Consider the following 23,567-nt stretch of genomic DNA (forward strand, 5'->3'; position numbering starts at 1 on the left):
ATTTGGGTATTTATTATTATTTTTAAATGCCCCGCCCACTCCCCCTTTTTAAATGTTTTTTTCTAAATGATTATAAGCCTCATTGCATTGAAAAATGTCTTGCACGGCTTGGGAACTTGTTGAGCTCTTGCTAGTCGTACTAACAAGCAGATGTTGAATGTGTGACTACAAGAGCAGTGTTTGAACTGGAGGAGAGAGAGTTATCGTAACAAACATTAGTTTCCAGCGCCTTCATCGAAAAATGTCTGATTGTCTTCATTTGAAAAGACCATCTCAACTCAACTTTGTAGCCGTGCTCCTTTTTATTTTGCGGACAAAGAGCGGAGCGCAACACTTGCATTGAACTTTGTTCTAATGTGCGTGCATTGTGACAAATCACTGGGGAAGATTCACCGGGTGCCAAGTGTCACAAGAGCATCAGATATGATTTTGATATGTGTGGGAGACACACACTTTAAGTATTAATCCACATCTGAAATTATTACAAACATCACCACGATATTTTGGATTTTATGGTCATTAAAGTGTTTTTTGTCAGTGACACGGTTCAGAATAATGTGAAAAGCAATACTGTACACACTGCAATGGTTTGGCAATTCATTTCTTATTTCTCTCATTTCAAGGTTCAATATTTTTACAATTACTCGGAACATTGGTTAACCCCCCTGTTGTCCTCATTTCCTGTACACACCCTGTGTCCTCCGGGTCAAAATGACCCATCTTCACTAAACCCCCCAAATAAGCAGCTAAATTGAATTTTAAACACCAAATTTCATATTACTTGAAGAAACAACTTGTCCTTCATCACATGCGTGATATAGTTCTCCCTCTTCACTTGGATTTCTATAGCTTAAGAAAAGGAAAAAAAAATGTGCGAAAATGAGTTATGGATGCATTTGTATTCATTCCAATGACTAAAGTTTCTTTCTTTTTTTTCCTCCAGTAAACTATTTAGGACAATACAATACAAGAGAAAAATATGAAAAATAAGATAACCCATTCAACTAATTAGCACATGTAGCGCAATATGCAAGTGCACAGCCTTTGCAGATATATTTATTTCACCTATAGCACACAGTATGTGTTTTACAGTCCTTCTTTTGAGGACAGAACTGGCATTTCTTCTTCTTACTTGCCCTTGCTGGGGAAGTGGCTTTGGAAGGTGGATCATTAGGTTTCTCAGGAGCTCCTGTACGTTTTGTTCTGCATCCCTGCCTTGTTGGTTGAATGCTGCTGAGGACCATGTTATTTTGCCATTTTTTGAAAGGAAAGTCTCTCTTTCAGCTTCAGGGATTTCTTCTTGTTCTGAAGATGATTCATCATACTCTGGGTTATATTCCTCCCGATCTTCTTCTGATACATCCTCTACTTCCTCTTCTGAATCAGTTGTCTTGCTGGACAGCAGAAAAAAATTAGCTTTAGAGCCTCTTCAATGTCATAACGCACACTCATGGCGTCAGCACAGAGAGAATTCGGAGTCCTGTCATCTGGAGCACCTTTATAAGCCCTTGAAATCCACAAAAAATAATTCTGCCATCTACGAGAACGCCACCTATCTTGTCTTGTTTATCTCTGCTACTGTCTTGTTCATGTGTTCTACTAATTGATCTGAGACACAACTAAAACATTGAAACATTCTATGGTGTGTAAATAACTTTGTGACCTTGATTTCAACTATATTTGCCTCATGGGTCATTTTGACCCAAATACCACCTTGGTAATTTTTTTTTGTACAGCTTCCATGGAAATGTGAACAAAACATTTACATTTTTTTTCTGCAGTTGGGGCCAATCTAGGAAAAGTCATAACATTTCTAGTTTAAAAAAAATAATTTAGGGTGGTTTTGGAGCGTTTTTAACACAGTATTGGGTAATTTTGACCCGAGGACAACAGGAGGGTTAACTGATTTTTTAAAAATGTGACAAATAAAAATGAAAAGAAAGCTATTATGATGCCAATGGTTTTACCGTGGACCAGTATTGAACTAAATTGTATTGATTAATTGTGTAAATGAGCATAATCCTCAAGATGGGAAGTTCAGAGACACCGTCAATTTATATTTAAAGTGACAAGAATGTGATTGTCTATTAATGGCACAGTATGCATCATTAAAATCCATTCATACTTTAAAAGGACAAGCTGAAGCTGCCAACATTGTTGGCAGAAATAGCAACTTATGCGTAGAGTAAATGGCTTTTTGGTAAGCACTTCACAACATCCAGAACACTTTTTTTTTTGTCTAGTAGCTGATCAGAATTCTTGGCTTGCGTCGCTCTTCCTTCAAAGCCGCTATTAAAGGATTACACCCCTTACGAGTTATTGTACCAGTGCCACTGTGCTAATCAATCACAGATCACTCTTTGGGTGGTCCCTTATACGTTTATGAAGCGCTGTTTAGCATATGCTATTTGATTATGAATCCTAAAAACATCAAGACTAGTGCCAGATTACCTTTAAAAATATGTTGTTCGCTAAAATATGGTGCTGTCCATTATTTGAGACTGTAGCACTCATGCCAAAATGTAGGATTATCCAGAGCTTACAGGGCGGCGGCAGCTGCACGCTTAGACATACACAGAACTCAAATGGGGGAGCGTCTTCTCCATTGTGCTGCCAGTCAGGGAAACGCACGGGGATGCATGGGCTCGAGAGGACATTATACCTACAAGCAAAGTGAAATTCTTTTTGGCACTCAAGTAAATAAAGTACTTAAAACCGCTCCTCTATTTCAATTCTAACTTTCAGAAAGCTGTACTTGTGTGTATATATATATATATATATATATATATTTTGTGTGTCACTGAATTTGACGAGTGATGACACACTCCTGTGAATTAAAATGGGTGCACAAAATGGCTCCCTAGCTATATTTATGGAAAACGTCCCATTATTTCTTGAGCATAAAGAATCCGTTTTAATCAGTAGTGCACATTAGTGCTGCGCATCAAAAACACTCACGTGTGCACCAAATTCCCTGGTATTATGTCAGATGCTTTTGGAATCTAAGCATGAATGTACCGTACCTCAGTTAGCTCGACTTTGCTCCAGTTGGCCCCTCCCACAGGTGTTGAGGTCATGGGAAGGGGGACCCCCGATGTCATGTCAGGCTGTCAACAAGCTGCCACTTGTGTTGTCTATGTTGCTGTATTCATTCATTCATTCATCTTCCGAGCCGCTTGATCCTCACGAGGGTCGCGGGGGGTGCTGGAGCCCATCCCAGCTGTCTTCGGGCAGTAGGCGGGGGACACCCTGAATCGGTTGCCAGCCAATTGCAGGGCACACAGAAACGAACAACCATTCGGACTCACATTCACACCTAGGGACAATTCAGAGTGTTCAATCAGCCTGCCATGCATGTTTTTGGAATGTGGGAGGAAACCGGAGCACCCGGAGAAAACCCACGCAGGCCCGGGGAGAACATGCAAACTCCACACAGGGAGGCCGGAGCTGGAATCGAACCCGGTACCTCTGCACTGTGAAGCCGATGTGCTAACCACTGGACTACCGGGCCGCCTCTATGTTGCTGTAATTAGAACATAAAAACTGAAGTAAAAAGTGTAGGACAAACTTCAATTAAAGGAAAAATACACTATTTACTCAAATGACTGATAAATCAATCAGCACCCCCCACCCCCCAATGGCTGCCAACTCCGTTGCATAATACATGATGAACATTTATACAGTACTAGCTGGTTCGCCACCCTCCGGGCGGCTCATCAGCTAGTTCCTGCGGAAGGCTGGTAAGGTGGGCCTTCGGCCCACAAAAGTGTTGTTGCTTGGTTCAACTTTTTGTTCATCTTCATTGCTTATCGCGAAAATAAAGAGATGTTTAGCTCTACTAAATAACTAACAATTTCATTGCAATGCTTGTGGGTAGACAACATTTTTTCGCTAAGATGCCCGCGCGATCGTAGATGAGCCATTGCCTGAGCGGCGCAGTGGCGGCGCGGTGAAGTAGGTACGTTTTGAAAAGGGACAGACGGAAGGACAGACCGCGTGCGGGACGACGCGCAATATATATATAGATATAGAAAATGTCATACAGTATAATGCAGTGGTTCTTAACTTCTTAACCTGATTTACCGAACCCCTCAAGTTCGGTAAATCAGTCTCAGGGGTTCGACGGAGACTCTGCCGTGGAAGTTAAGACACATCCGACTCAACATATCAATTAGTTATGATACGCCCGCTTGGCCATCACTCGCTGCAGAAGATCACATTACATTGCTTGTCCAATTAGTTCGCTCCGTAGTCAATGTGTGACTGTCGTGATAGTACGTCATGCATGGTTCATTTATACCTATTAACATATAAGAGAATAAAAAAGAAAGAAATACGGACCAACTTACAACAAAGAATAGCTTTCGTAAGTGGACCAGAAAAGATTTAAAGTGCATCTGAATTAAAAAATTACATTAAATCCTTAATTTAACTATAAATATTTTTTTGACTGTCCATGTCAAACCATACGATACTTAAAAATAAAATTACATAAAATAAATAACTAATAATGCATTCAAACTAATCAGCAACATTATCTCAGGAGAACAATATTTAAAAAAAAAACTTTAACCAGCAAAACAAAAACATATACAATAAAAGGATTGGTGTTTTTTTTTTTTTTTTTTTTAAATCAAAGATGATGTCTGGATTAATTGCTACAATGAGCATGTTTTGCAATGCACAGCTTTTGAAGCGAGGTTTGAAGCAGGACACAGCAAGTCTCGGCTCCTGCTCAATGTGTAGCTGGGACCTGTATTTCAGTTTACTGAAGTAGCAGTCACAAAGCTTGATGGCAGGATTGTTGGCAATATTCGGCACATTTTCGCTGGAAAAAAAACTCGCAGCTTATGAGTGTGATGGCGGTGTAATGTCCAGAAGTGGCGCTTTAATTTATTTAGCTTCAAGCTGTCCGCAACCATCATTTTTAGACACCGATCTTTCCTCGTCTGCCACCGCAGTCACATTGAAGCCAAGCGCTACATACGCTTGTCATATTCCCTCCTTGAGAATGCTCCCTGCGCAAGCTCTCCCAATGAGAGCGCCACTGCCCCCTAACGTAGTGGAGGTGCGACTGCACGTTATTTTAGGACAGTAAAAAAATAAAAAAGCATGTTCCCCAAGCCAAACACGCCCCCCTTGACGGAGACTCAGGCTGCCAGCAAAACATTCAAACTGGTATCAAACTAATTTTTGTTGCAATCCATATCACATTCACGGTTGCCCTCTGAGGGTCATTATCAAGTCAAGTCACATTTATGTATATAGCCCTTAATCACACAAAAAAGTCTCAAAGGGCTTCACATGCCCACAATGGAAAAAAACCTCTGGGGGAAAACGAGAAACCTTGAGAAGGGGCGGCTAATGGGAGAATCCCCCTTCCAGGATGACCAGGCTGCAATAGTGGCCGAGTGTGCAACATTTGATACAATATTGTACAATACAATGGTCCTTCTCTGAACCCAGCCTAGTTGGTCGATGAAAAAAAGTATTTATAGCAGCGCCTCTGAGTAGATGGTCCAAGTCATGTCCACATCGACTGGAGCAGAATTGCAGTGACATCCAATTGGGTCATCATCACCTAGCCCCCTCTGCAGATCAGGGAGGAGGGGGAAGGGCAAACAGAGAAAGCGCCAGTCAAACACACCAACATGCAGTTCAACTAAATGCAAGAGTATAGAAATTAGTCTTAGGTGAGGTTTTAACTCTCAACTTGCTTCCTCTCCTGGTTCCTGCAAAACCACTTGCAAAACTGCTCTGAATCTGATTGGCAATGTTGAGTAAGGTGGGAAGAGCTACAGTTGATCTCATTGAGCATTTTATTTCCTTTATGAATATATCACTTCATATCCCCAATAGATTTCAATAGATATAGAATGGCCAGTAGGTGATTTAGAAGACAATCTACACACAGGAATACTATGAGGTCATTCTGACCACAAACTGATGCAACTTAGCAAAACACTGGCAACAGAAACTCTTCCGGAAAATGTTGATTTTGCTGAAGGGGAAAGCTGTCCAATTTTGTTTTCTCACAATGTGAGGAGACTACATTTGACATAATTTGAACTAGGAGACCTTTCCCCCCTTGTAACAGGAAGTTTTACTTTTCCACCAGTGTTAAAGCCATAATGGCCATCACCCATATAGCCATGCCCAGCGGATGATGCTATGTTTCACTTTTATTTTTTGAAAGGGAAAAGTGACTCGCTAGCCACGCAGATTAAATTGTACTACTGGAGAGCATTTTGCTGTATGTTGAATCAATAAAAAACAATTTGAACGAGGCATATTTGCAATTGATAGGCTGTCATTGTTATGGAAGTAATGCATGCCATGTAATCATCACTGTCTGTTGAAAATCTGAAAAGGCCACTTTATGACATAATATTAGATTGGCAGTGTTTTCCCCATGTGCTGTTTAAACCATGTGGCCAAACAATGAATGTAAACACATTTTATATATTTAGTAACTATCCCTCCACAAAACCACAACTCACTGATGATTAACAGTAGAGAATTTTTTCCATTGAGACTGGCTGGCCACCAGTTCAGGGTGTACTGAACTGGTGCCCAAAGACTGCTGGGGTCGGCTCCAGCACGCCCGTGACCCTCGTGTGCATAAGCGGATTAGAAAATGGATGGATGGCATTTTTCCAAAGAGAGTGATGCATAATTCACTCTGGTGTTTGAGACATTTTAGTTCAATTAAATGTTTCCCTTGTTCTATCTTTTGCGAAAGAAAGTGAAAAATGACACACACTGGTACCTGTACTTACGAATGTTTCTTCAAACGAAATGTTCATGTTACAAAACGCCCCAACGGGAAACATTGCCTCTTGTTATGAAAGAAATTTAAAGATGTGAAAGGTAAAAATACAGTATGGGCTGCTAATCGCAGCTCAGTTTCCTGAACACAACATACTTATAGTTGCTCCGCCATTGTCTATTACCAAGCATTATCCTGGCATGCCATTGGCTAAGAGGGCCCTCTACCGAATGTGTCTTTGCAGTTTCCTCATCATTCGCCCCTCGGGCTATGAGGTTTTCCGATTCCAGTCTTAAGTAAATATGAATCACCCACAAAAAGTGTTCACCAGTCGGGCGATCGCTCACTGTGCTGATGTTTGCCTTTGACATTTTCTTTCAAAGCCGAAAAAAGCAAACGTCCTTCGATCAGTTCTTTAAAAAACGCCAGGCAAACACCACTTCTGAGAGAGAACATGAGCTAAATAGGGCCAAAAAAAACAATGAGACTGCAATTAAAAGTTAAATGACCATCATTTGTATTCTTTACTCTTTTGTTTTTTTACATTATGCACAATTCTCATTTATTGTGCAATAATCTAATTGTAACCTGTGTTTCTTACGGTTTTGATGCATGCTCCTCCTTTATAAAACATTTATGTCTGAATTTTGGGGGCCTTGGAATGGGTTAGGGCATTTAAATGGAACGTGTCTCTACTTACAAAATTTTTCTGTTAAGAAATTTCTTCCAGAACCAATTCATTTCGTAGGTAGAGGTACCACTGTACAGCAACTTAAGAAGCCATACAAGATTATTATTTTTTTCCCGGTGACACTTAAATTGCTTGAATCCAATAAATGACAATAAGAAAAATAGCAATAGCATCTGAGGGCATGCGTGCACCTGAGCTCTCCATCAATGCAGCCATGCCTGAGAGGCTACGAGCAGGTGTTTTTTTTACCGTAGCATGGTGATGCATTCTAGACAGTAACACATAATAATCACTGACCCTTTAGTTTGGATGAAGAACGAGGAAGGAGTAGCGAGGAGAGAACAGACTGAAATAAATCGTTCAAGATAAATCTTCAAACCGCGAGATGTCATTTGGACCGTTATTTTTAGAAGTCTGCACGGACCAGAAGGGCCCAAATATATTACTAACCATGACTAATCATTTTAATGCATGCCCCTACTTTTCCCTACATTAGCTTGTTCGGAGGGGCCATGTGTGTCGCCCTGATCACGCTTTGTTCATTTTCCCTTAAGACACTTGGAATAGGTTAGATGGAGAAAGACACTATCTCATTCATCATGATCAGTTTGAGCATGGGACAAAAATTATTTCATACCAAAACTGTAAATCTGGGTAACAAAATGTGACATTACAGCGGTTGAAGTAGCATGGGGAGATCGGGGGGGGGGGGGGGGGGGCATCACTGTCTGATTGTGTACTAGGATTAGAGTAGAGCAGGGGTGACAAATTCATTTTTTGGTCAAGGGCCACATTGTTTTCCATTTCCATGTAGTTCCATTTTCCTTTGGAGGGCCACTGTGACTGTGAAACCATATAAATGTTGGTCACCTCGTCGTATTATTACGTATACAGTACAGTTAATCAAAAATCAAGGATCATATTTTTTTTTAATCTGTCATTCAAATTACTGGAATAATGTAACAATAAAATGCTCTCAACATTATAATTTAGTACACACTATAATTTGAAATTTTGGTGCAGATTTTAGCAAGCATCATGAAGTTGACTTGATTGATTTGCTTTCGCGGTCCAGATCTGGCATGCTGAGTTGCCTCGCCCCGACTCATCCGAGAATTGGGTAACAGAAAGTAGTCTGTTCTCGGTGTGAAAACAGTCAGCATTTTCTTGCCATGGGAATGCTGGAGTTCCGTTTGGGAATTTGCAAGATGGCATTTAGCTCCCAACACAACCACCGCCTGTCACCAACCTTGACTGGCGATATGGAAATTTTTTGGATGGAAGAAGAGTGACCCTCCTCTTGTCCACTTGAAGCAAAGTGAAGTCACTCTCTCCTGCATACAAACACGTGAACATACACAAGACAAGCAGCGCAATGTGATGTTTCAGATCCACTCTATTAGAAGTAGTGTATTGGCGGATTACACATGCAAGATAGGCTGTCAGTCAGGCATGTTTCTGTCAGTCGTTTGTGAAATGGGTGTCTGTCGGTACTTGACCTGGTAAGTGACAATTCCGGGGACGGATAAATTTCCACTTCCGTCTGTACTTTGTCCGTTAGCGAACCCTGACCGCTGTATGTGCTAACCACCATGCCGCCCAGATGATGTAAACTGTTCAAAGAAATAAAGGGAACACTTGGAGTTACATTGAGCTGTTTAAGTAATCTTCCTTGTCTTTTTGAGCAGTTCATATATGCTATAGATTAATATATAAATAGATAACACAATGGAATTACTTTCCAACCTTACATCTTACATTTGCTAAACACTAACATGTGGATTGACTAACGAACAAAGAGTTGCTCTGCTGTCTGTGCAATCGATTAGATAGGGTTGACAACTGCAAGCACACAACTTGGAGGAGATCTTTTCAGCTGCAACTTCAAACAAGGGTGTCCCAAACTTGGGACCTAAAATGGGTTGTGGGTATTTTTTATTTTTATTTTTTACTGGCTCACCAAATGACAAAAGCTGTAATTGGTGTTTTATTTATGCTTTTTTGGTTTGTTTGTTTGTTTGTTTGTATTTATTGTTTGTAACAGATTAATGCACGTGCTAAATATGTCAATGTTATGGCAATGGGTTGCAGGGGGAACCAACTTTGTATTTTAGGTCTTGATCTGAATTTGGTCCCAAAGCAGTCCACTGAAAAGCCACATAGCAGTGATTTAAAGACATACTGGATTGTGTTTTAAAATGTCATCGCCAACCTCTTTTTTATGTCACTAAATGAGGCCAACGCAATCAGCCCTGACAGATTGAGAGCATCTTACCTATTTGTCACAGGCCGTACCTGTCACTCAAGCAGACCGAGCCAAAGAGAGAAAGATTGTGAAAAGGGGGAAAGAAAAGAACATGTGGTTGTTTGCATTTTGACTATATTTAGGTAACCTAAGAAGAAGCAATTTCCCTGACCCGCTGGGACTTCAATAGCAGCCCATTTAAACACTTCAGAGTTTGACTGAAACCATAACGATGGGTGTATCTTCCCCATGTTTATGTTGGCATCATTGAATGTAAATGAATCTTTTTTCACCCACCTGCACCCATTATATAGCTTGGAAGTCACCAGAGAATAATTTCAGTCATTTTGACCCAAAGTAGGCCAGTTGTTGCTGTTTCCCAAAGCTCTTTCGACTGCCTAATGTGAGCAGACATGGATTGACACAGCGGGTGGCGAGTTTGGTGTGTGGATGCTTTAAAAAGAGCAGGTTTGAAAACACGTGTCAAATCTGCTTTCTTTGGCAAGAGTCCCAATATATGCTGGTAGTGAAGGTAAAAAAAAAAGACCCAAAAGGAATATATGAGTGTCTTCAATAAAACATAGGGAATAGTTCTTTTAAATGACACTTTATATGACATTGGTCATTTGAGAGGTTTTAGGGCGCTTTTATGAGTGATTGTTGCAAAAGCTTGTTGACATCACCTGTGAATACATCAATCAAATGACTTGTTAACTCTCCAAATACAATGTGGGTTGGGTGGGATGTCAGATGTGGTGTCTCAGGAGGATGACGTATTGTTAGCAGGTTCTACGACTAACAGATGATTTTGTGGTATGTCATAAATTTGGTTGAAGCAGAGTAGAGGGACATTTTCCAAACTCTGAAACATTTCCAGCCAGGACAGGATACATGGATATTCCGAAGGGCTTTGCTTATTTCCACATGTGGCTCATCATTGGAATATTCGACACAGATCAAGCACGTACAATTTTTTCCACTCTGTTTTTAGTACTCAAATTCACAGTCCAGATAGTGTCTACCTCAGCTGATTGATTGTTAGCAGCACTTTGAAACACACATGATCGACACCTAAAGGATTTAAATAGAACAGCACCCATCGGAAATCAAACATGTCATCTGTCAAGTTGTGGCTCTGGGCATAGTCAGCGCTACAAATTATGTGCCTTCCCTTTCCATTGCAGGGAATTTATTCAGGAAGTATGAACTGGAACTTTAGCATTTGTAAAACCATAGCTTCTGACGTTAAGTTTCAACCGTCTTCCCATATTTTATAGCTATAAAGAGCTTCCAGATCGGTGTTGAAGAAGTAATAGAGCAGCACCACATAATCACCCGCCACCAGATTAGCTTGGGAGCTGCCAAAATCCCCAGTTGGCCATTGCCACCATTTGGACAAAGCACTGCTGAGGACCCCTCACCATCCAAGACCATGTTAGGCAGGACTCCACCAATATGTTGCCTCATCTCAAGTTCATCAACCGCACTGTTTACTGTGCATATTTAACACAAGGATGACTAAAAAGCCAATGACAGTAAAGTTAGACGCTTTCTATACAGACGCCATTCACAGTCCAGATATATTTCAGAGCTTTTTTTTTTACCCTCTGTTTTCTATTTCATAATATCATCATCATACACTGTACTGTATTTATATTATGAAAATGAGTTGATATGAGCTGCTGACAGATATAAACTGCCAAAAATGTGGCAAGACAAATAGTCAGTTTGAGGCTGTCTAGTGTGAAAATTAAATGAAACCGACCTCCTATTTGTCTATTGTTTTGTACTGAATTGAATGTTAGTTTGTTTTTTATGTGGAGGGGGGCATGTGCTATTTCATTGTTGTGTGTGTTTTATATTTTTATGCAGTGACAATAAAACAAAACTTGAACTTAAACTTTTAATAAATAGGACAAGGCAAATAAATGTTTGTTCAAGCATGTGCAAAGACATGACAGCCAGAGTTCAAGCCATTGTCCTGATGATACTGCATTAGTTAGTATCCGTCAAGGCTACGTAAACATAATCCGTATTGATCTCTGCCTAATTCTACAGGTGTTGCTCCAACACTGTAGTGAGGAATTTCTAAAGGAAATGGATTGGCCACCATATGAATACGTATGGCAAATACTTAAGTACCACAGAGAAAAAGACATGTACATCGATCTCAGGTCAAGCATGAAAGTAGTTATTGTAACAATCCATAAGCAATCCCGATAATCTCCATGTGTATTGGTGCAGAAAGACTCAGGGAAGACGATGTTGGCCCGCTGTTTATCTTCCCGGTATTGCAGAAGCACACATCAGAAGAGGAGAACACAAGTGGAGATTTGCAACAGTGTCATCAATGCTCAAATCAAAGGGAAGCTCTGGCCTTGTATCAGAAGTTGGATTGGGCAGAGGTGGCAAATGCCAGCCAAAAGCTTTTTGCTCTTTTGGATTGTGTGGGTCCATTACAAAACAATACCAGAGGCCATCGTGCAGATGGGGGACAGGGCTACTATTGGACAGGCAGACCAGACACACAGAAGAAAAGTGTACTTAGCCACCTGTGGCCCAACTAGACGGCCAAAGGATGAGACCTTTGAGATTCGGATAAGAAGAAAAGAGGCAGCAGTCATTGACCGAACGCCACACAGAATATCCACAGCATCTTGATCAGAATACTAATGCAGCTGTGACTATCTTCGTTGTATGAATGATTTTTTAATTTGTTATTTGTTTATTTATTCTAGGCAACAAATAAATTCACATCTATGGGGTAGAAAGAGCTCCATTCACTGTACTTCAGTATCTGTCTTAATTTATTTCACCTTATGACTACAAATACTGAGGTTGATGTGTTTAGTTATTTAATTATTTATTCATTCATTCATTCATTCATCTTCCGAACCGCTTGATCCTCACTAGGGTCGCGGGGGGTGCTGGAGCCTATCCCAGCTGTCTCCGGGCAGTAGGCGGGGGACACCCTGAATCGGTTGCCAGCCAATCACAGGGCACACAGAGACGAACAACCATCCATGCTCACACTCACACCTAGGGACAATTTAGAGTGTTCAATCAGCCTGCCACGCATGTTTTTGGAATTTGGGAGGAAACCGGAGAACCCGGAGAAAACCCACGCAGGCCCGGGGAGAACATGCAAACTCCACACAGGGAGGCCGGAGCTGGAATCGAACCCGGTACCTCTGCACTGTGAAGCCGACGTGCTAACCACTGGACTACCGGGCCGCCCTTTAATTATTTAATTTTCTTTTTATTTTACGAATACCTAGCAGCCAAGTATGGACTAATTAAGCACACTGCATGTTAAGATAACATGGAACCTCAGGCAAAATGTCGTTTTATACCATGGAAAATCTTTTGAAGTAATACACCAAACCATATTTTAATGTCAAGATGTCAATGATCAAGATTCTCTTTTACTATTTTTTTTAAATGATGTTCTATCTGTTATTGTTGATGGAGGTACTCTGGCTTCCTCCAACATTGTCAAAATGTGCATGTTAGCTCTATTGAAGACTATATCGTTCATAGGTGTAAATGTCAGTTTGAACGTTGTTTGTTTATATGTTGAGTCCAGGATGTACACAGTCTCTCTCTGATGCCAGGTGGTTGGGATAGGCTTCAGCACAAACCCTGACCCGAATGAGAATAAGGTGACGAAGCACCCATAAACAGACAAACAAACAAGACTTTCTGGTTGTTTTTGTCTCATGTATCATTCTGTTTCTGTAACATACATTCATATATCAGGCTATGAAGTAAATGCTGTAATTTTCTTTCGGAAAATGACAGTGACTCTTACTTGAAGAATCTGGTCAAAACATTTAATCACTGATAACATGTTCACATTAGCACACTCTGTCCAATTGCACGGGTTCACCCTCTGACCCGTGTTATCAGTGATCATTACCAATCTAATCAATTAACAAATCTTTTTGCAAGCCAAGGGTGATGTGATTCCTTTGCTAACTGATCGCTATGTAACATGTCATGTGTCGTAATAAGAGAAGGCCAGCTGAGCCACGGGCAGTGGTGATGGGTGATGATGATTTGAGGGGAGAAAAGGAACACGGCATTGTTGTTGATGCCACTCTCAATCTTCCCCCGAGAACCAACTTTCTCAAGCTGAGAAATGTCATCTCACCTTATAATACCGTCTGAGCTGCATTCTAATATTCTGCAGTTCATTAACCTATAGCTCAAACGTATCCAGAGATCCCTCCTAATAAGGATAACATTGTAGTCTACCCTCTCTGCTACAATAACTAAAAAGTAAAGATCATTAGACCCTGGTTAACAAGAGTCAATTCAAATTTTCATCCTTTGTGTACCTCAAAAATAATTTGGTCCCTGCGGGGTTAACACTCTCGGGAATCATCTCCATGATAAACCAGGCCCATTCAGATGTCCTTCTGCTCATATTGGTTGACATTTCCACAGTAAGGCCAGGTGTAATCCTTTGGTTATTGGAAATGAATATGTGCAACTCCAATGGAATCTTTCATTTAACTGACAGTTGGAGGGACACCAAGGAAAGTTAGTCCTTATAATGTGTACACTGGTTATAAAAATGGGTTCTGGCAGTGAATTTCAAGCAGGTACTTCAGTCTACTTGAGCTTTTGTGCAACAGAGGTGTTACGTTGGGAGTAAGTTGCAGGGTAACGCCCACCCAGCTGCTCATTTTGACACAGAGCATACAGTACACAGTACAAATGGAGCATACTAATGAGCTTGCGAGAGGCCTTGCATCAACTGAAAAACCTAATTTTTAAAGACCTGGAAGAAATTAGTATTGAAATACACTGGAAGAGAAATTCAGAACACAACAGTACACATGAACAATTACTCAGAGCAAACAATTATACTCTGAGCAATTAAGTCTGCCGCCACACACACACACACACACACACACACACACACACACACACACACACTATAAAGAAGTGACAAAAAATAAATTTTTGTAAAATCTTCTTACATATGTGGATGAAATATGGTAGCAATTGATGAGCCATTAGCATCAAAAGCATTTTACGAAAAGGAGAAAATAGCCCAAACATAGCCACCTCAAACTGAAAAAAAATATATATATATATATATATATAGCGAGAGAGAGAGAGAGAGAGCTGGCTGGATAGCTCAGTTGGTAAGGCATCGGTGTGGCATACGGGAGACGGTGGTTCGAATCCCGCTTGGGGCAAAAATGAGCACATAACACCATCCAGTCTGGGTCCTTGGGCAAGATCCTTCACGCTAATACCTACCTCATACAATGATGAGAGACAATAAAACGAATGACGTCGCCGGATCAAACAAGGTCTGCATCAGGTGCTGGGGAACCAGAGCACCTTGATGAAAAATGGGCTACTGGAACAAAGCGGAGATGGGCGAGATGCGATAACATGGCTCTGTTGGAATGCTACTACTCAAGCAACCCTAGTCAGAGGGGTTACATGCAGAGAATGTGGGCTAAATGGTTACTTTGAAACCCACAGTCACGGTTGACCACGAAACAACTAGTAGCTCAGTGTTCCAACATCCACAAATGGCAACTGCTGTCACAACTTGAGATTGATGAGGTACAACGCAGGTTCCATGGTGAAGGGCCCCAGGCTGCCAGATCAGAGGAGGAGGTCATACAAGAGATTGGGAGGCAAGCCCCAATGAATGCAGATGATGAGATTGGGTGGCCAGCCCCAATGAATGAAATGCTGAACGAGGCAGCAACTGACCTGAAAGCTAAGATCATGGCGAGAATGAAAGCTGGGCAACCTAGAAACCAATTACAACGGCTATGTGAAGTACCATCTGAAAGTCTCATAGAAAGTGTGAATGCAGCACTGAGGGCGATCCCTACCGTAACGATCACAGAAACCAATGAGCTGATATACGCTTCAGGATCAGTGATCCTGGAGACTCTGGGCTATAAGAGCAACCATGGAAGCCATGAGATACGTTAACCACCATGGAAAAGACGGTTGGAGGCTAAGATCAAGGCGGCCCGGAAAGATGTGAGTCAATTGACGGAGGCCCAGAGAGGTGTGATGAAAAGGCCGATACCCGAGAAGTACATCCAGATGACCATACCTGAAGCACTCGAAACTGCCAAACAAAGGCTCCAAGCCTTGTCCAGCCGCATAAAGCGGTACACGAAAGAGAATGAGGCCTGACGAATAAACAGGCTGTTCGCAACACAACCTGCGAAAGTGTACGCTCAGTGGCAGGGTCCTAACAACAGAACTGACCCACCAAGACTGGAAACTGAAAGGTACTGGAAAGGCATATGGGAGAAGGAGGTTGCACATAACAGCAGTGCACAATGGCTGGTGACCCTGAGAGAAAAGCACAGCAACCTCCCTGAACAGAACCCAGTTATCATAACAATGGCAGACATACAGGAAAGAGTCTCAGATATGAAGAACTGGACAGCACCAGGCCCGGACATGGTCCACACCTACTGGCTAAAGAAACTCACAGCACTCCATGAGCGCCTAGCAGTACAAATGAACCAGCTGCTGAGGTATGGGACTCACCCAGAATGGCTAACCAAAGGGCGGACGATCCTGATCATGAAGGATCTCTCGAAGGGTGCAGCCCCATCCAACTATCGGCCAATAACCTGTCTCTCCACAACATGGAAGCTCATGTCAGGCATCATTGCGGCTAAGATAAGTGGACACATGGATCAATACATGAACGAAGCACAGAGGGGCATTGGTAGAGATACCAGAGGCTATGGATACCGCCTCAGAAATGGAGCTACGATCAGTCACCTCCTCTACATGGATGACATAAAGCTGTATGCTAAGAGCGAAAGGGACAGAGATTCCCTGATCCACACAACAAGGATCTACAGCAGCGACAACAGGATGTCATTCGGGCTTGAGAAATGTAGTCGGATGGTGACTAAGAGAGGAAAGGTAGTCCGCACTGAAGGGGTCTCACTCCCTGAAGGAACAATAGCAGACATTGAGAACAGCTACAAGTACTTTGGTATACCACAAGCCAATGGCAACCTCGAACTGGCAACAAGGAAAGCGGCTACGGCCAAATACCTCCAGCGAGTGAGGCGAGTGAGGATGGGACTCACCCAGGACGGCTAACCGAAGGGCTACCGATCCGGATCATGAAGGATCCCTCAAAGGGTGCGGTCCCATCCAACTATCGGCCAATAACCTGTCTCTTCACTACATGGAAGCTCATGTCAGGCATCATTGCGGCTAAGATAAGTGGACACATGGATCAATACATGAGCGAAGCACAGAAGGGCATTGGTAGAGATACCAGAGGAGCCAAACATCAGCTCCTGGTTGACAGAACAGTCGCACAAGACTGCAGGTCCCGAAATACCAACCTGTGCACAGCCTGGATTGATTACAAGAAAGCCTATGACTCGATGCACATACATGGATCATTGAATGCTTGGAGTTGTATGAGGTGAACAGGACCCTAACAGCCTTTGTTGCGAACTCGATGAGGATGTGGAAAACCACACTTGAAGCCAAAGGCAAGCCACTTACCCAAGTGTCCATCAAATGTGGCATATACCAAGGTGATGCACTCTCCCCACTGCTGTTCTGCATACGACTGAACCCACTAAGCCAAGTAATCACCAAGACAGGCTATGGATACCGCCTCAGAAATGGAGCTACGATCAGTCACCTCCTCTACATGGATGACATAAAGCTGTATGCTAAGAGCGAAAGGGACATAGACTCCCTTATCCACACGGCCAGGATCTACAGCAGCGACATCGGGATGTCATTCAGGCTTGAGAAATGTAGTCGGATGGTGACTAAGAGAGGAAAGGTACTCCGCACTGAAGGAACAATAGCAGACATTGAGGACAGTTACAAGTACCTCGGTATACCACAAGCCAATGGCAACCTTGAACTGGCAACAAGGAAAGCGGCTACGGCCAAATACGTCCAGCGAGTGAGGAAAGTCCTAAGAAGCCAGTCAATGGCAAGAATAAGACCCGGGCAATAAACAGCTATGCCCTGCCAGTGATCAGATACCCTGCAGGAATGATAATGTGGCCAAAGGAAGAGATTCAGACCACGGACGTTAAGACCGGAAAGCTCCTAACCATGCAAGGAGGGTTCCATCCCAAATCCAGCACCCTGAGACTGTACGCAAGCCGAAAGGATGGAGGCCGGGGACTAGTGAGTGTGAGAGCCACTGTCCAGGATGAAACATCCACGCTCCATGAATACATCAAGGAGAAGGCTCCAACGGATGACGTACTCAGAGAATGTCTCAGACAATGGGGAACAGAAGATGAGGCGCTGGAAGAGGGACCATCATGGGAGGACAAGCCCCTACACGGGATGTACCACCGGACCATAACTGAAGTGGCTGATCTCAAGAAGTCCTATCAGTGGCTAGAGAGGGCTGGCCTGAAGGACAGCACAGAGGCACTCATCCCGGCTGCTCAGGAGCAGGCCTTGAACACCAGAGCCATCGAGGCCCAGGTATACCACACCAGACAAGACCCAAGGTGTAGGTTGTGCAAAGAGGCACCTGAGACGATCCAACACATAACTGCAGGGTGTAAGATGCTGGCAGGGAAAGCCTATATGGAACGCCCCAACCAGGTGGCTGGCATAGTCTACCGAAACATCTGTGCGGAGTATGGACTGGAAACCCCAAGGTCAAAATGGGAAACACCTCCGAAGGTGGTGGAGAATGACAGAGCGAAGACCCTGTGGGACTTCCAGATCCAGACTGACAAGATGGTAATGGCGAATCAACCAGATATCGTGATCATAGATAAAGGGCAGAGGAAAGCCGTTGTAGTGGATGTAGCGGTCCCAAGTGATGGAAACATCAGGAAGAAGGAACATGAGAAACTCGAGAAATACCAAGGGCTCAGAGAGGAGCTGGAGAGAGCCTGGAAGGTAAAGGTGACAGTCGTGCCTGTGGTGGTTGGAGCACTCGGGGCAGTGACCCTCAAACTAGATGAGTGGTTGCAACAGATCCCGGGAACAACATCGGACATCTCAGTCCAGAAATGTGCAGTGCTGGGAACAGCAAGGATACTGCGCAGAACCCTCAAGCTTCCTGGCCTCTGGTAGAGGACCCGAGCTGAATGAGGGACGGACACCACCCGAGGGGTGAGATGAGGATTTTTTTGTATATACAGTATATATATATTTTATATATATTTTTTTACAACTTTTTTGTCAGTCTACTCATGAGGCATACCTACTCAATTTCATATTGCCAAGTGACAGCATGGCATGGATTTTTTTCCCCAAATAATTATCGGCTATTGAGCCATTTTCAGAAATTGTAAATGTACATTTTCACGAGGATGTGTATCAAAAGACCATCCATATGGCAACATAAAAACAATGATCAAGCTGGCTTTAATGATGCCGTAATAATAACAATTTCCCACCTTTCAACTACTTTCCACACTTATGTACATGGCTAAGACCAACGGAGTCCCAGTAATACTGGAAAAAACTGAGTAGGTGGCACCACACCATTGATGTTCACAATAACTGCAACCAAGATGTTCACATAAATATGCAGCTGTTGAGTGGCTGGAGGATGTCAAAGTGAAAACTTGCCATAGCTGGTGCCAAGTTACACAGCATTTGGGCAGAAAAAATAAAAAGACACAGGTACACACGCATGCACGCGTACATACACACACACACACACACACACACACAACACTGCTGCGAGGTACTGGCACATGCTGGAGTAGACTTGGCGGCGAGGCTTGTGAACAGATGTTAATCCAGGACAGATAATTACATCAGTGATTGAGCAGACCGTTTCCCACTTAATTTCAGTCCTTTAAAAAGTGTCACTTGTCTCCAGAGGCACTCTTAGAAAGAGATATGCCACTGGGCCTGCGAGCTCTGACACAACCCCAAAGCACTCTCGTGAGAAGCCTGATCGCTGGGTGTCACCGTGTCCGCATCCACTGCAGGCGGCATGTCAATGTGTCAATGTCAGCTATACAAATTGTGTGAGGGGGGAGGTGAGCCATCGACCAGATGGATTCATTTCCTTAAAGAAATGCTTTCAGAGTTTCCTTTGTCTGTTTTTTCAAAAAGATTTTATAGTTGTGGATTAAAAACTAACCCCCCCCCCCAAATTGGGGGGAGGATTCAGAGGGTTTAAGTCAAAAGCAGAAGCTTCCCTAAAACTGTTTCCCAACCTTTTTGTACCCACACACACACGCACACGCACACGCACACACACACACACACACACGCGCACACACACACACACACACACACACACACACGCATATACATCCAACAACAAAAAACAACATATGCACACAAAGGTATGTCTTTCTTTTATTACCTGTAATAGTGCTTGTACTGAGAAGGCAAAAATAACACATTACTGGTCAGCAGTCACACATTGTTGTGAAACAGCAAGGTGGCATTGGCTGTACTTTTATGCTACCAAAAAGATGTGTTTTGTACTTGGCTAATATTGTGAGCTGAGAAAAAAAAAACATCCAACTATTCTGTGAAAGCAGTCCTCCACCTCTGTTGCTATTGTCATGAATGCTCCCTGTTTCACTTTTCTGGACATTGCTGTCCCTGCTTCAACCCAAGATCTCAATTACTGGTCATCAAGATCTTAACTGCAGCTGACTTTACCCTTCTTTGTCGACATCTTTTTACTTTGTGTCATCACCCAAACAAAGTAAGAGGTAGAAAGTACTGATATTTGTTTTCAATTGTAGGGAGTAAGAGGAGAAAGTTGTCAGAAAAATGAATACTGAAGCGCAGTTACCTGAAAAATATATTAATCCACAGTAATGAGGTATTTGAACTTAGTTACGGCCTGCGAACAATTACATCGTTTCAAATGACATCAAACAGGACTTTTTACTTGTGATTTAACAGCCTACAACTACACTGGCATACAGGTGAGTTAAGCCAATGCTTCTTTCCCACCTGGATTGCAATAAATCTTCCAGTAAATTAAGTTAGCATGTACTGCTACATTGTGTAATGAGCTGCGCTAGTAAACAATATCCAGGCACTCTCGCCAATTGATTGGCGACAGCTTTACGGCTTTCGCAAGAGCCTCAAAAGGACACCAGTGCTTCTTCTGGAAGACTAGTTCATCGCTTACACCTTGCAGAAAAACGTGTGCATTCAATTTTTTGCAATACTAAACAGAGCCGCGGGGACACAGGGTGACTTTAAAGGTGTTACGCTGTTTATGTGGGTGGTTGGTTATAGTGCAAGCTTGCGTGCACATATCTGTAGCTGTAGGTAGGCTGGTGTCGAGGAAGGGCACAGAGCTGTATTAGTGAAATTTACCATCCATAAGACATTGGATAATTCATTGTGTGGAACCATGCAATAAATTTAAAAAGGCTGTGATAACAGGTAAACAGTTTATAGCAAGTGAGTGGCACACTTGAAAAGCCCTTCCAAAGATCCGCTTGCTGTGTGTACTTTACAGATAATAATGACTTGCGAGATGCATCAACCACTGGTGCTCCTTCATTAGGTTAGATGCTATTCAGTTGTAACCTGCAGTTAATGAATAACTCCATACTTCAACTTTTTTTACTGTTTTAATTGAATTTGATGATTTTTTAAACCAATTTTATTCAGTAAATAGCCACAAATTGCTTTACTTTTGTCGACCACACGAACATTTTTGACAGCTAGTTGGTGAGTAAAAGAAATTGAATTAGAAGCCTAACATGAATTCTAATTAAATGTCGGCGCCTCGATGGTCTCCATGGGAAATGAGGTGGGTGAATGTTGAGAGGTGTTTTATTTCCAAAAAGCCTGTTCCCATTGATCCTGGGGGCAACTGTATTTAATCCACTTGGTGCTCAAGGTAATCTATTGGGTTATTTATCTGTGCAGGGCTCTGGCAAACTGTGATTCCTTTGGGAATATATGACTTGCCAATACATTACCCACCCATAGTCGATTATCCTAAAGTCTTCTAGTGTTTTTTTTAATGACCAAGAGAACCGATGGGAGTTGATTTGTAGTTAAATATGAGGGTTTGTCTTTATGCCCTTCCACATACAGTACAATCCTACATTTTGTGCATTCCCCGGGGGAGGGGAGTGCATGCAATCGACTCGGTTCAGCAAAAATATTACTTTATTATAAAATCTTTTTACAAACATCATCGAAGGTTGTAGGCACTTTTGTTTATTAAAACAAAGTACTGGCTATCTGGTGTTGTCTTCATGGCATGTGAGTGGGGACAATGTGTTCTTCAAGCGGAAGCAGACATTTTGACGACCAATGAAGGTATTGTGAAAATGTGTTTTCATTGGTTGTTTTCATTCTAACTCCCCTAGCTAAGATAAGATAAGATAGGATATCCTTTATTTGTCCCACACTAGAGAAATTTACAGCCTCCAGCAGCAAGAATGTGGGTAGAAAGAAGAAAGAAGAAAAAACAAACAAACACTGTTCAATTAAGTGCAAATACAAAATTGATTAATCACAGTGCTATTTACAATTGTTTTTTCACATTTTACATTTGTTTCACATCATTTAAGTATTATTATTATTATTATTGTTAATATTTTTATTCAGCAGCCTGAGCAGTCGGTACGAACGAGCGTCAGTATCTCTCCTTCATGCAGCGCGGGTGTAACAGTCTCTGGCTGAAGGAGCTACCGAGTGCTTTCAGGGTGGGCTGGAGGGTGTGGGAGGGACTGGCCATCATAGTTTTTAGCTTAGTTAGCATCCTTCTGTTGCCCACTTCCTCCAGAGTGTCAAGGGAGCAGCCCAGGACAGAACTGGCCTTCCTGACCAGTGGCTCCAGTCTCTTTCTGTCCCGGGACAAGATGCTGCCAGACCAGCAGAGAATGCCATAATGGATGGCCGAGGCCACCACCGAGTCTCTTAAGGAGCGACCCCTGAACCCCTGAAGAATTGGCTCTGTCCTTTCCTAATCAGGGTGTCCATGTTTGTAGACCAGTCCAGTTTGTTGTTCAGAACAACACCTAGGTATTTGTAGGAGGTCACCCTCTCTATGTCCATACCCTGGATGTTCATTGGTGCTGGTGAGGACTGTTTCCTGCAGAAATCCACAACCAACTCCTTAGTTTTCCTTGGGTTGATCTGGAGGAGATTCTGCTGGCACCAGTCCACAAAGTCCTTCGTCAGTCCCTTGTACTCCCGATCGTGCCCCTCTGTAATGAGGCCAACAATCGCACAGTCATCTGAGAACTTCTGAAGGTGGCAGATTGGAGTGGCGGAAGAGCATTGTGGTTGTGTCAAAAAGTCAAAATCATTATTAAGTGATTTTTTTGTGTGGGATTCAATTCAATACTGTTCTGTGAAAATCCATTCAGTCAAAAGCTCAGTTCTGATCTCAGGAATGTGACAATTATTTATTGGAAAACCTAACATCCGATGAGATGGCAAATGAGACAATTCAGAATCAGTGCATATCCCTTGCCTGGCTGGGGGGGTCTCATTGGGAATGCTGATATGCTCCTCGCGTTTGATCACTCATTGGGGAAATGATAAGACCCTGGAGCGGGCTCATTTTACTATGCCCTGTATGCATGCTGAAGTATGGCAGAGAGGGGCAATGGAAAGTACATGCAGTAATACACCGATATGCAAGAACGGGCAGTGTAAAGCTTGAGGTAATAACAGAGGATTCTGCCTCACACGAGTGTTCTCCACATATTTTCTCTGTTGCTCTAGAGATTCCTTGCCTCAGCAGTAATGTCACTCAATTACAGGCAAGTCAATACACCCGCTACTCTCCAGTGACGTGTAGGGATGAATTAAAAATGTGTAATATCAAAGGAATTGCATACCAGGGTGCACTGACCTGGATCTGCTCTGGATTCACACATCTGGAGGCTGCGTTC

The 23,567-nt window shown here is 42.6% G+C and overlaps 1 protein-coding gene across 1 annotated transcript in view; it reads left to right on the plus strand.

Annotated features, from left to right (window-relative positions):
* Positions 1-18,842, plus strand: part of LOC127607715 (uncharacterized) — a 256,526-nt gene extending 237,684 nt beyond the window's left edge. The window contains exon 2 of the mRNA XM_052076317.1: positions 18,313-18,842. Coding sequence (XP_051932277.1) covers positions 18,313-18,792 — 480 coding nt within the window. The 3' untranslated portion in view covers positions 18,793-18,842. The remainder of the gene's footprint in view (positions 1-18,312) is intronic.
* Positions 18,843-23,567: the final 4,725 nt, after the last annotated feature.

Source organism: Hippocampus zosterae, chromosome 1, assembly GCF_025434085.1.
Source record: "Hippocampus zosterae strain Florida chromosome 1, ASM2543408v3, whole genome shotgun sequence".
NCBI lineage: Eukaryota > Metazoa > Chordata > Actinopteri > Syngnathiformes > Syngnathidae > Hippocampus > Hippocampus zosterae.